The following is a 12,799-nucleotide window of genomic DNA, read 5'->3' on the forward strand; positions in this document are numbered from 1 at the left end:
TGGATCTTAGTAAGTGTATATGTTTGGTGATTCAGTGGTTAAACTCAGTGAACATTTGTATTTACATATATATTTACATATATAATTGATTTATAAAAGGCAGACTGGATAAAAATACTTGAGAACTTTACTCATGGTTATTGCTCAGTGGTGTGGTATTATAGGTTTTTATTTCTAATTTTTTTGGATTACCCAAATTTTTAAAAATTATAAAGTAAGATCGTCTTTATAGTATGGTGCCTTTATTTTAGAATAAGAAGATCGCATGAGCCTCAGTATCCCATTTTCTAGCTTGTGTAAGGTTTGTGAAAAATGAAAAGGCGCACAGAGCCTTTTTAACTTCAGTAATCAAACTGAAACAGGAAGATTGATTTAATGATTATCACATATATTTGTTTATAGGCATTCAGGATTTCCTAAGAGTATAACAGCCAATTTAACTTGATTTTCTTCTTTTCAAAGCCATATGAAGGATTACGGCCTCAGGACCTTCGTAGATTGAAAGATATGCTTATTGTGGAGACAGCAGACATGCTTCAGGCTCCACTGTTTACTGCTGAAGCTTTACTTCGAGCTCATGGTAATGAAAAATGTCTTGTGCTTCTGTACATAAATGCCTTTTGAAACTTCTGAGTTAAAATACGGCTATTTTACTATATCAGTATAAAACAAAATGGTTTGTTAAACAAGCCTAAGTTGTTTTTTGTGTAGTGGTTACTGTAGTACCCAGCATACTTAGAACATTCCGTATTTTGGAGTACAACTGGCTATAAATCATAGAGGAGAAATGGGAAGTTTGTGTTTTAAAAACCAGGCTACTAAATCAGCTTATGGATTGTCTAATTTTAGAAATGTGCCTGATTTGAGCAGGGTTGAAGGTTGGAATCCATAGTCCTAGTCCTAGTTTTAACATTAATTTTTACTAAAGTCAGTTAAATACCTAAAAGTTAAAGTATTAGTACTGTCAGTTACATTTATTTTATATAAAAGCTGTTTCTCACTGTGAAGTGTACAAAGAGAAGTTAGGGAGTCAACACAAGAATATACAACCCTTTTTAAATTTGTTTGTTTTGTTTTGTTTTGTTTTGTTTTAGGGTTTTTTGTTGTTGCTTTTTAAAGGACATTACCAACTTTACTCAGGAAAAATACTCAGTTTTAAGTTCTCTGTGATACTTAAGGCAGCCATTCTGATTGTTGTCACATGCTGAGTTGGGCCCCATTATTGCACAGTTTATATTGGATATTTTGGTTGGTTTCAAAGATACTTTTTTTCTGATTTAAAAATTATTTTGAAAAAGAGAAAGGTGGATGGCTCTTCTGCCTGGCTTACCGGTCTGTTTGAACTATAAATTTGTATCATCAAAACCAAAATAGAATGTCAATTTCCAAAATTTTTTATGTAATTTTTTGATCAGAAGAAAATTTAAAATTCTCTATTTCATCATCCTTTGGTCATCACTGTGAATAATTTGATATATAACTTTCTAGAATCCCTACATTCAATATTGATATTTCCTAGGGTTTTGTACTTGAGATTATTCCCACTTTATATACCAGTGGCTTGTAAATTTTAGTATAAATGAGGATTACCTGAGAAACTAAACAGATTCCTAGACTGTTTTCAAGTCTAAGTCATTAGGTGAGGGTGAGGCTTAAAATACATGTTGTAAAGATGCCTCCCAAGTGGGCAGACATTTATCTAACGAAACTGAAGCTTTCAAAAACCACCCAAATAATAAAGAGTGTATCTGCAGCCTGACTTTAATAAAGTATTTGAGGTTGGGCTTCTAAATGTCTGTTTAACATTTTTTTTTCTTCAGTCTAAGGATGTCCACACCTAAACTCCTCTTTTCTCCCACTATCTTGATACACAAGCATCACATTCATCAAATTACACTGCCAGAAATGTGAAAGTCGTACTTTACTCCTCCAAGCCTGTTACATTTGGCCATAGTCTCATCATTTCTCTTCTTAAGTGTCTCTCATCTTCCCTTCTCCCCACCCCCGACTCCCTCTCTAGCTCTTTCCATTCCCACTGCCACTGACTTAAATTCAGGCTGTCATTCGTTTCCATCTAAATCATAGTCTCCTGAGTCCTGGTCTCCAGTGTTGTCATTCTTCTTTCATCCTATTAATTTTTCATATTTCCATTAGACTGTTCTTTTAAAATGCACATTTGAGGGGCACCTGGGTGGCTCAGTGGGTTAAGCCGCTGCCTTCGGCTCAGGTCATGATCTCAGGGTCCTGGGATCGAGTCCCGCATCGGGCTCTCTGCTCAGCGGGGAGCCTGCTTCCTCCTCTCTCTCTCTCTCTGCCTGCCTCTCTGCCTACTTGTGATCTCTCTCTGTCAAATAAATAAATAAATAAAATCTTTAAAATGCACATTTGAGCATGTCACTCCCTTGCTGAAAAACTCTTCACTAGCTCTCCATGGACTTAAAACCATCCAAACCCTTTAGTAGACCTTCATGACCCAGATTTGTTTACCTGGTCTGTCATCTCCCCATTTCTCTACTTACCCACTCTTGCTTTTCCTTAGTAACCATGTCTTCCAGGAAACCTTTCCGCTATGTGTTCCCAAGTCTGATCCAAGACCTTTCTGTCTATTCGTACTACATCCTGTATCATACAGTTAAAGTACAATTTTATAGTAATCTCCTCATTTGCTTTTCTTCTAGATTAACCTGTGAGCTCTTAGGGGGTAGCTTTTAATGTTTTTTGTTTCCATAGTACCTGACATACACTAAGCTCTCAGAAAATGGTTATAGAATGAATAATACATAATAAATAATATACCTGAAGTGTTATTTATATATATGTTACTCCTGTACATATTCCATTGCCCAGAATTCAGTGACTTGGCTACAAGCAACAGTTCTACACTGGAGCATTTTGTGTACTTATAACCATTTCTGCCACAGGTATCTGCAGTCACCTAGATAATGTATCATAACTCTGAGTTACAATTTATAGAGAATCTAAGTTATGTAGAGTATCATGGCTCAGGTTACAGTATATAGAGAATTGAAGCCTAACCTTACAAAAAATTTTTAAAAGGAACATTTTTATCTCTATTTTTTTACATTGTGTCATCAAGTATTATTAAATGATCAACTCCAGAGGCACCTGGGCACTCAGTTCGTTAACTGTCCAACTCTTGTTGTCAGCTCAGGTATGATCTCAGGGTTGTAAGATCGAGCCTCACGTCAGGGGGGCTCCATGCTGAGCATGGAGCCTGCTTAAGATTAATTCTCTCTCTCCCTCTGCCCCTCCCCCCCAAAAAATGATCAACTCCATTTTTATCTCATTGATAGTTTCCTAAGTTACTTCTTTTACATAATAAGGATCAGTTCTAATAAGTGACAATCTAATTGAATTTTCTTATTTGGTGTTATTTATTCTGTGATAACTTTTTTGATAGCTTAGTAGTCTTTATTTCATTTCCCTGTTTAGGCATAAAATAGAGGCTAGCAGGTTTTTAAATGGACATCTCTTCTGTATTGTTTGTGTAATACCAGTAACAGTGACGTTTGATAATCAAATAAGATGTACAGAGATAACTGATGTTAGTGAATAAAATAGTGCACAGAACTATAATTTATACTAATTGTTCTCGGAGTCAGAATAGCCTCTGTTTCAGAGCTATTGAACTGAATGAACTATTTGGAAGATTTATAGGTTATATCCTGGGTAACATTCACTCAGCTTTACACAGGAAAGTAGATTTGAGTATTATAGTATCTGTTGTCAAATTTAGTCCCAAGGTAATGAAGTTGATCTAGATTAAGCAGAAGACAGAAATGTTTGGCAGTATTTACTATGCAGTAATTGAATTTTAAGGAAGACTCTGTTAGGAATACAGAGGTCATTCTCTGAGTATTTCCTCAGTAATACAAGTAACTTATAGTTGAATGCTACCTAATAAGAAAATAAGTAAAACTTTAAAAATACAAGATGAGGGCAATTTGCTTATGGTTAGAATTAACTTATATTGAGTATTTTTTAAGCTCCCTTGAATACTTGTCATCTTCTCTAGGCAACAAAGCGTCAGTGGTCTGCATCTTCTCACTCTCCTCTCTTCCTAGGAAATGATACCTTCTTTGAAGGTTTCTGTAGGTGTAGATTTCTCCCTCTGGACTAGACGTCTTTTCTTAGCTATACAGCCTTGAATATAGCTACCTATTTTAAAGCATCTCTAGGATATCTCAAAAGCACCTTAAACTCACCATGTCTAAAACTAAAATCATGCTCTTCCACCTGTATCTGATTGTCTGGTATTCCTTATTTACATAGATGGCACCAACCAATAAATAGGTAAACCTGGGACACCAACTTTGATATATCCTGTCCTTCTGACTCTGTGTCCTATTGTCACCAAATTGTCACTTTCACCTTCCATGTGTTAAACTCCTCTCTTTCTCTTTATGTCCTCTACAACCACCCACCTAGCTCTAGCTTCCATCATCTCTCACTTACACTACCCATTACCATCCTCTTTGGACTGTCTTCCCTCTATTCCTGCCCTGTCCATTTTCTTTGTTTGTTGTAGCTGGAATTGTCTTTTTAAATCTGATTGTGACAACCTGTCCTTCCTTACACCAAGCTCAGCTTCTCAGTGACTTCCCATCACTCTTGAACTCATGATGAAAAGTATTATTAAAAAGTCCTGCCTGGGGGTGCCAGGGTGGCTCAGTGGATTAAAGCCTCTGCCTTCGGCTTGGGTCATGATCCCAGGGTCCTGGGATGGGGCCCCACGTCGGGCTCTCTGCTTAACAGGGAGCCTGCTTCCCCCTCTCTCTCTCTGCCTGCCTCTCTGCCTACTTATGATCTCTGTCAAATAAATAAATAAAATATTAAGAAAAAAGTTCTGCCTGATGTAGTCCCTGACTCTCTTCTCAGCCTCTTCTCATACAGTGCCCTCCCTCTGCTCCCCATGCTACAGTTTCATTGAACTTTCATTTCACAAGGATGCCGTCTTCCCTCCTACCACAGGGACTTTGAACATGCTGTGAACTACCAGTCTAGAATGTCTTTTCCCCTCCCTTTTACTACTTAACTCCCACTCACCTTTCAGTTGTCAGCTTCAAGCTACTTCCCCAGAGTCACCTTTTCTGAGTGGTATTCTCTACCTGTCCTTCATGTGGGCATTCTGACAGTGATGATTCTTTTACTTAATGTCTTTCTCCTTTCATGAAGGCAGGAATCCTGCCTGATTTTTCCTCCCTTTTTTATCCCTATTACCCGACACAGTGCATGGCACATAAAAGACATTCAGTAATTATTTGCTAAGTGATGATGTGATAGAATCCAAGCAGAAGTTGTGCTGAAAAATATTCATAATATATAAGACTAAAATTTAGCATATTTAGTATCTGTTTATAGAAATTATAGTAGTACTTTTTTTCCTTTATTAAAAAGTGACATAGTGGATACTTTTGAAAAATAATCTTACTGTTCTAAGAAAAGTAATTTTAACTTTTTAAGTAAGTAATAACCTGTCAAAACACTAACATCCATGTAGCAATATTTCCTGGAAGGCACCCATGCAGTTTTTTTCCCTTGTCGGATTTTTCTTCCTCTTTGTGACCTAACAGACCCCTTTTCCAATCTTATTTTCCATCTTTTCAAATGACAACATAGTATGCTATTATTTTACAGGAGTGCTTACATCTCTTCCTTATATTTCTGTCCCCTGCTCATATGGTTTACACAGCTGGAAATACACTTGATGTATCTGTATTGCATCTCTAAATCATAATTATCCTGCTAAACCACCAAATAACACTGATATAATATGGTTGAGAAAAGTCTTGCTTAGAACATTTCCATAGCTTTTTGTATTAGAGCTATAAAATTGTATAGAATGGGCCTATGTTGAATAGTTGGCTCTACACTACTCTTGACACCATATTTCATTGTGCTACAGTGGAAAGAAAACAGGTTTTAGAATCACAGAAATTGGTTTCAAATCCCTCTCTATCTGTGTGAGCCTAGCAAGGTTATATCACTTCTCTGAGTCCTAACTTCTTCACCTGAATGATGATTGAGATGTTTTTTGGGGAATAATTTGTGTAAAACAAAAAAATAATTAGATTTATTATTTTTATTATCTTTAATGGCTCTGAACGTTATAACAACATGATTCACTGGACTTTAAAAAAATGTTCATAGTAGGAAGATCATCTTTTTTAGTTAAGTCAGATGTGAATTCAATACAAAATGTATACCTGATGCGCTAAAACTTTACAACCATAATCCCTTCAGAAGTTTCTTCTGCTTTCAAGCTGTTGATCAAATGATTTTTGGACTCATTGGCATTTTGACGTGTTTATAGCAAGCAATGTAATCATTTTACAACTTGACACCAGTGAAACCAATTGCAAATTTTACAAATTTTCCTGAAAAGAGTAAAATGGCTAAGTCAAATCTACACCGTGAAAAATTTAGTAACTTCCAGAAGTGATGTGCGAGGAAACTCTTTTGTATAAATCTTTTTTTTTTTAAGATTTTATTTATTTATTTGACAGACAGAGATCACAAGTAGGCAGAGAGGCAGGCAGAGAGAGAGAGAGGAGGAAACAGGCTCTCCGCTGAGCAGAGAGCCCGATGTGGGGCTCAATCCCAGGACCATGAAATCATGACCTGAGCCGAAGGCAGAGGCTTTAACCCACTGAGCCATCCAGGTGCCCCATTTATATAAATCTTATTTTTATTTTAAAATTTTATTTACTTATTTGACAGACACAAGTAGGCAGAGAGGCAGGCAGAGAGAGAGGAGGAAACCTCTTTGTTATTAGTATAAATGACTGGAAATTTTGACAGGATAGTTAGATATTGACATAGTTGTAAGCCACAGTAAATTCTATTTAAAAATATTTGGGGTTTGGGGCACCTAGGTAACTCAGTCAATTAAGCGTCCAACTCTTAATCTCAGCTAAGGTCTCAATCTCAGCATCATGAGTTCAAGGCATATGTTAGGTGCCACACTGGGCATAAAGCCTACTTTAAGTAAATAAATAAAAAATAAATATAGATTTACTTACTGATTAATAAATATAATATACCTAGATATTCATTTGTAATTATTAATTTGATATAATTTTCCTTCCTTTAGATGGCTTATATCTCTTTAATTTATCCTCACTTTATTTTGTTATTTTTGTTATTTTGTTTATTTTGTTATTTTGTTATTATGAGATTCTTAAAACATCACCATATTTCCGATTTTTGAGAGATATCTATTCTATTCTTCTCAAAGACTGGGACAGGGAGAAATTACTGGAAGCTTGGATGTCCAACCCAGAGAACTGCTGCCAACGATCAGGTGTTCAGATGCCAACTCCACCACCAAGTGGATATAATGCCTGGGACACACTCCCTTCCCCAAGAACTCCAAGGACTACACGTTCTTCTGTCACCTCTCCAGATGAAATAAGTTTGTCTCCTGGAGATTTGGACACCAGTTTGGTATGGTTCAGTATTCAGTGTACTTCCCATAGATTTGTGTTTAGTCTTTTCTCTTTTAAATTATTTAGTATTGTTTCATGGAAAGGGCACCTGGGTGGCTCAGTCATTTAAGCACCCGACTCTTGGTTTTCACTCAGGTTACAGTCTTAGGATTGAGATTGATCCCCATGTTCCCCCGTGTCTGGCTCCATGCTGGGCTTGAAGCCTGCATAAGATTCTCTCTCTCTCCCTTTCCTCTGCCCCTCCCCCTATCCCTATGCTTTCATTGTCCTTCTCTCTCTCTTCCTCTCTCTCTCTCTCTCAATATGGGGGGAAAAATATATATATATATGTGTATATATATATATGTATATGTATATATATATATATATGAATATATATATATATTCATTCTCTCACCCCCATGGAACCTCTAGCATATTCTTGTAATTGAATTCTGTACCCTTTTTTAAGGGTTCAATTATTTCACCCTTTGGTAAATACTATCACAGAATATGTTTATTATCTCTGAATTATAGATCGAAAAACAAAAGGTTTTCTTTTCTCATTTCAAAACAGTAAACATAAAAGAGTCTGAGAAAGCCATCTAGTACATTTACACTTAAAATCTCTAGGTGCTTAAAGTTTTAAACACACCATACTGAAATATTAAAAGTTGAGTTTGTGATAGGCACTTTAAATTTTAAAAATGAAAAAAAAATTGTATTTTCTTGAAAACACTTCTCATATATTGATAATGATGTATTTGTTTCAGTAAAGCTTTGGAGTGTATCATCTAGATACATTTTGATAATAAATGTTTGTTTTTTATTGAGAAACAGTATTGCCATTGTCTATATTTTTTTTGCCATTGTTTATATTGTTAATTGGCATAAAAATTGGTATACTGTTATAGGAAATTTTAACGTTTCTTTAATGGTTCATCCCCTCAAAATATGTGATAAAAATGAAAGCATTCTGGGTTTTATGTAGGCCTTCTTGGAAAATAAAATCCTACTTCTATTATTTGCTTCTGTAACATTGGAATGTTTCCTTCTAATAAGTCATTGTTTAGAAGATACATAGTTTTGTAACAGGGTTCCTTGGGTAGAAATCCTTAAATTCCTACTCTGAATATCCGGAGTTTTTATCTCAAAAACACAACGTTGCTCTGTTTCTGTAGATTTTCTAGGATGAATATAGGCAAAAGGACATAATATTGAAGTGGTTATTTTGCAGTGGACAGTTTGATCTTGACCTGAATAGATTGTAAAGGTTTGTTTCTTGTACTTTTTTTTCCCCCCAAATGCATAGTTGCTCATTAATACATAAATTTGGATTTTAAGAGTTTGACTTGTGCATTAAACATTTAAGTCCCTTAATAGCTTATAATGAAGTAGGCATGGTATTTGTTATTCAATCAAAAATAGGTACACTGACTTTAACTTCCCTTACAACTTTGAAACACTTAACTTTATAGTTGCTGTGGGTTTTTTTTTTTCCAATTTATTTATTTTCAGAAAAACAGTATTCATTATTTTTTCACCACACCCAGTGCTCCATGCAAGCTGTGCCCTCTATAATACCCACCACCTGGTACCCCAACCTCCCACCCCCCGGCCACTTCAAACCCCTCAGATTGTTTTTCAGAGTCCATAGTCTCTCATGGTTCACCTCCCCTTCCAATTTACCCAAAAGCACATACCCTCCCCAATGTCCATAACCCTACCCCCGTTCTCCCAACCCCCCTCCCCCCAGCAACCCACAGTTTGTTTCGTGAGATTAAGAGTCACTTATGGTTTGTCAGTTGCTGTGGGTTTTTTACCCACAGTATTTTTACCTTAAACCAATGAGAATAAATAAATATATCATTCTCTGTTCAAAGTATGACTTCATTTAAATCATTGCTCTTCTTCATTTCCAGTGTGACATTTGTATGTGCAGTATTTCTGTATTTGAAGACCCAGTGGATATGCCCTGTGGACATGACTTTTGTAGAGGTTGTTGGGAGTCGTGAGTATATGTGCAGCTTAGTATTTCTTACTGCATGCTAGCACTCTGATTTGGTAATAAAATTGCCTGCTTTAGATATTTTATGATATGGATTATTCATACTGGTTTCAGAGTTGCACTGAAATATACTGCACTGATAAGAAAGAATTTTTTTCTAATTTTTACATCTTCACATTTATTCAGTAAAATTTAATTTCATAATTAATATTCTTTAGCTTAATGGAAGGTACTTTTGGAACAAAGCAGGTATATGGAAGTAAGTTTTCTTAGTATTTAATATACATTACATTTAATGTTAATGTACATGCAAGCCTACACCTAAGTATCAAGAATAAGGGTTTTTTTATATTCTAAGAATTTGAAAGCATTTGTTTTATGCTTTCTCTAAATTTTTTGTAACAAGCAAATAAATAGCCTTTGAAATCTATAGGAATATGTACGTTTAAAATTCCTTCTCAATCAGTTCAAAGGTTGATGTCTCTTCTAGACATGGTTGAGTACAAATGAGAAATTTATTTTGTTTCTTGTGTTTGTCTCTAGTGTTCTTCCCATTATCTTGCTAAGATTTATATTCTCATACCATCCATTAACTTTGCTGTAATGTTGCACTTTTCAAGAGAGGTTTACAAATAAAACAAAGGAAAAGATCTATGTAGTTAATGAGCGATAGAGTATCATGTTATCTCTGGAGCACATAAATCCACTGACTAATGACCTAAGCAAAGCATGTCATTAGTAATTAAGGAAATCTGGTTTCAAACTATTCTTTTTCATGAAGTACTAGGTACCAAGTGTAGGGAGCTGGGGAATACTGTGTTGGGTGAGAGAACAAGAACCTGAGCAAATTTTCTGTTGTCCTAAACATATAATAACTGACATATAATAAGCTACATAATTGAAATAAATAATAAGCCTTGACATATGTACACACCCAAGAAACATTACCACAATCAAAAATTATCCCAAAAGTTTCCTTATTTCTCCTTAAAATCCTTCCCACACTTCTCTGTCTGCCTCCCTCACCCTCCCACTATTTTCTCCCTCCAATTTTTTAGACAACCACTCATCTTTCTATCATTCTGGTTCATTTTGAGTACATCCTAAACCAGAATATAGGGGAAGAAATATTACTGCTGCTTAAAAAATCAGAATAAATGAGAGTATCTGGTCATTCTTTTTAAAACATAGACTAGACTTGACTCTGAATCTAATTGGATAAGATCATATCTGTACAGCTGATACAGGTAAACTGATTGCCAAGGGTCAGGTTTACAATCCAAACCTAACTGACCTAGTTATAGGTACAGAAAATGTTCCACAGATATAGTACTTTATTTAGCTTAATATTGTTAACTCTGTTGTATTAGGGAGTATTTTCTGGGTTCTACCAAGTTTGCTACTGTTGACAGTGGTTTCTGTGTGAAAACTGAGTCTCCCCAAAGGATTTACTTGATGTTTTTTGAACTTCCATTTACCTCCCTCACCAAAATTATGTCCCAGGAACCATTTCCCATACTCATCACAGGCTAGCCATGAGAAGTTTATGGTAAGATTTAAATTTGAAAGCTCTAATGATTATTTTCTGTATTACTTTATCAACCTACCTAGGATTCCCCTTTCATCATCCTGCTAGTAGTTCTTGTGAAATCAAGCAGCAGGAAAACAAATTTCAGGTTGGGTGATTTATACATTAAACCATTTTTAAATTAATTGCAGTGCTTTCATAGGCATATAGAAAAGAAACTTACTTGTTTAAGAAGCAGGCAAAAAATTTTAAAGGTCCTTGGATAGTTCAGAAACTCTCAATTTACTCTTCCCTACTCCATAATGTCATCAGTGCAGCCAGATGCTTTGAAGCATCTACTCCAAGCTCTTAAAAGAAATTACTGTTTTCTACCTAGCCTAGATTATCCTTCCTGCTACTTATTAGTTGTTGATTTAGGTAAATGGTAACCTCCCTGTGCCTCAATTTCCTCATCTCTAAAATGGTGATAATAGTAAGTACATCATAGAGTTATTGTGAGTTTACTGTTAAATGGCTTAATATATGAAAAATGCTTAAAACGAACAGGGCCTGGCACATAGTTATTACTCAATAAATAGTAGTTATTATCCTCTTTCTAAGGATTGACTGACCTTACAAGATAAAACATAGGTAAAGTCTGCCCTAGATTTCTACCAACTTTTTTCCTTGATATGATAAGCTCACTTAATTCATTTTCCAAGAAAGTCTACTATAAACCCAAGTTCAGGAAATCATTATTTGTGGTTACTGTTTCAAATCAAAATAGTTTTCCATGATAAATGCAGATAGGTCTACTTGTAGCTTGAACAATTTCCTAAGTGCTTTTCCTTGAGACAGCCACCATGCTTTGTTTGGTATGCAGCAGCAGAAATTCATTATGTTTACTTCCCATTTCTTTTCACAAAATGCCCAAAAGATGTGTACTTGTGAGTTAAGATTTAATAAAATAAATAATCAATAAAATGTATTAGTAATTAACCAATAATTCATGATTTATATTACTCTATCAAGGGTATTCTTAAATGAAACTGGCTTTTTTTTTCTTTCACTGCAAGTGCAAAGCAGTGAAGAATATATATAGTTTTAACACCATTGCCATGATTCATGCTAAGGTACTAGCAGGTTTTTATTTATTTATTTACTTGCTTGCTTGCTTATTTATTTAAAAAATAAAACAATTTTAATACCATTATGAAAACAGTTTTGACCTCATAAGCTCCCTGAAAAGTCTCAGGTCCACAGATCGTACTGTGAGAAAAGCTCTATAGTATTTCCCTGAACACTTTATCAATCTTTATTTCTGCCAAGTTGTTTTTCTCGATACAGAATAATGCAGGTAATATTTACCAGTAACTAAGGTACAGAATGCCCTTCTGTTGGGGTATGTCAGAGTTTTGTGAAGTGTGTGTGGTTTTTGAATCATACTGAAAAATAGAGGGTAAGGTTTTAAACATGTTGAATTTTAAATGCACATGAGACATTTAAACAAAAGTACTATGTATGGTCAAGATCTGTAGCTAAGGAGGGAGATCTGGGCTTTAAATTTCAGAGTCATTAGCATATAGGTGGTAGTTTAATTTGGGAGTATTTAGATCACCCAGGAAGACTGAATGAAATGAGAAGGGAAAAGTTTTGGCATGAAAACCCTAGAGAACAGTAAAACGTAAGTGATCAGGAGAGTGAAAAGCACTAGTGAAAAAGTTGAGTAAGGAGAAACCAAAGGTAAAAAGAATGCCAGGGGAGATAATAAGTCCTAGAAGCCAGAGAAAAGAGAGAATCTGAAAGAAGGAACTATTTAGCAGTATCTGATGCTCC

The 12,799-nt window shown here is 35.3% G+C and overlaps 1 protein-coding gene across 3 annotated transcripts in view; it reads left to right on the forward strand.

Annotated features, from left to right (window-relative positions):
* Window positions 1–12,799, forward strand: part of ANKIB1 (ankyrin repeat and IBR domain containing 1) — a 147,003-nt gene that overhangs the window by 87,558 nt on the left and 46,646 nt on the right. For all 3 annotated transcript variants that reach the window (XM_044246004.1, XM_044246006.1, XM_044246005.1), the window contains exons 5-7: window positions 463–580; window positions 7,259–7,467; window positions 9,371–9,459. In XM_044246004.1, coding sequence (XP_044101939.1) covers window positions 463–580; window positions 7,259–7,467; window positions 9,371–9,459 — 416 coding nt within the window. The remainder of the gene's footprint in view (window positions 1–462; window positions 581–7,258; window positions 7,468–9,370; window positions 9,460–12,799) is intronic.

This window comes from Neovison vison, chromosome 4 (assembly GCF_020171115.1).
Source record: "Neovison vison isolate M4711 chromosome 4, ASM_NN_V1, whole genome shotgun sequence".
Lineage (NCBI taxonomy): Eukaryota > Metazoa > Chordata > Mammalia > Carnivora > Mustelidae > Neogale > Neogale vison.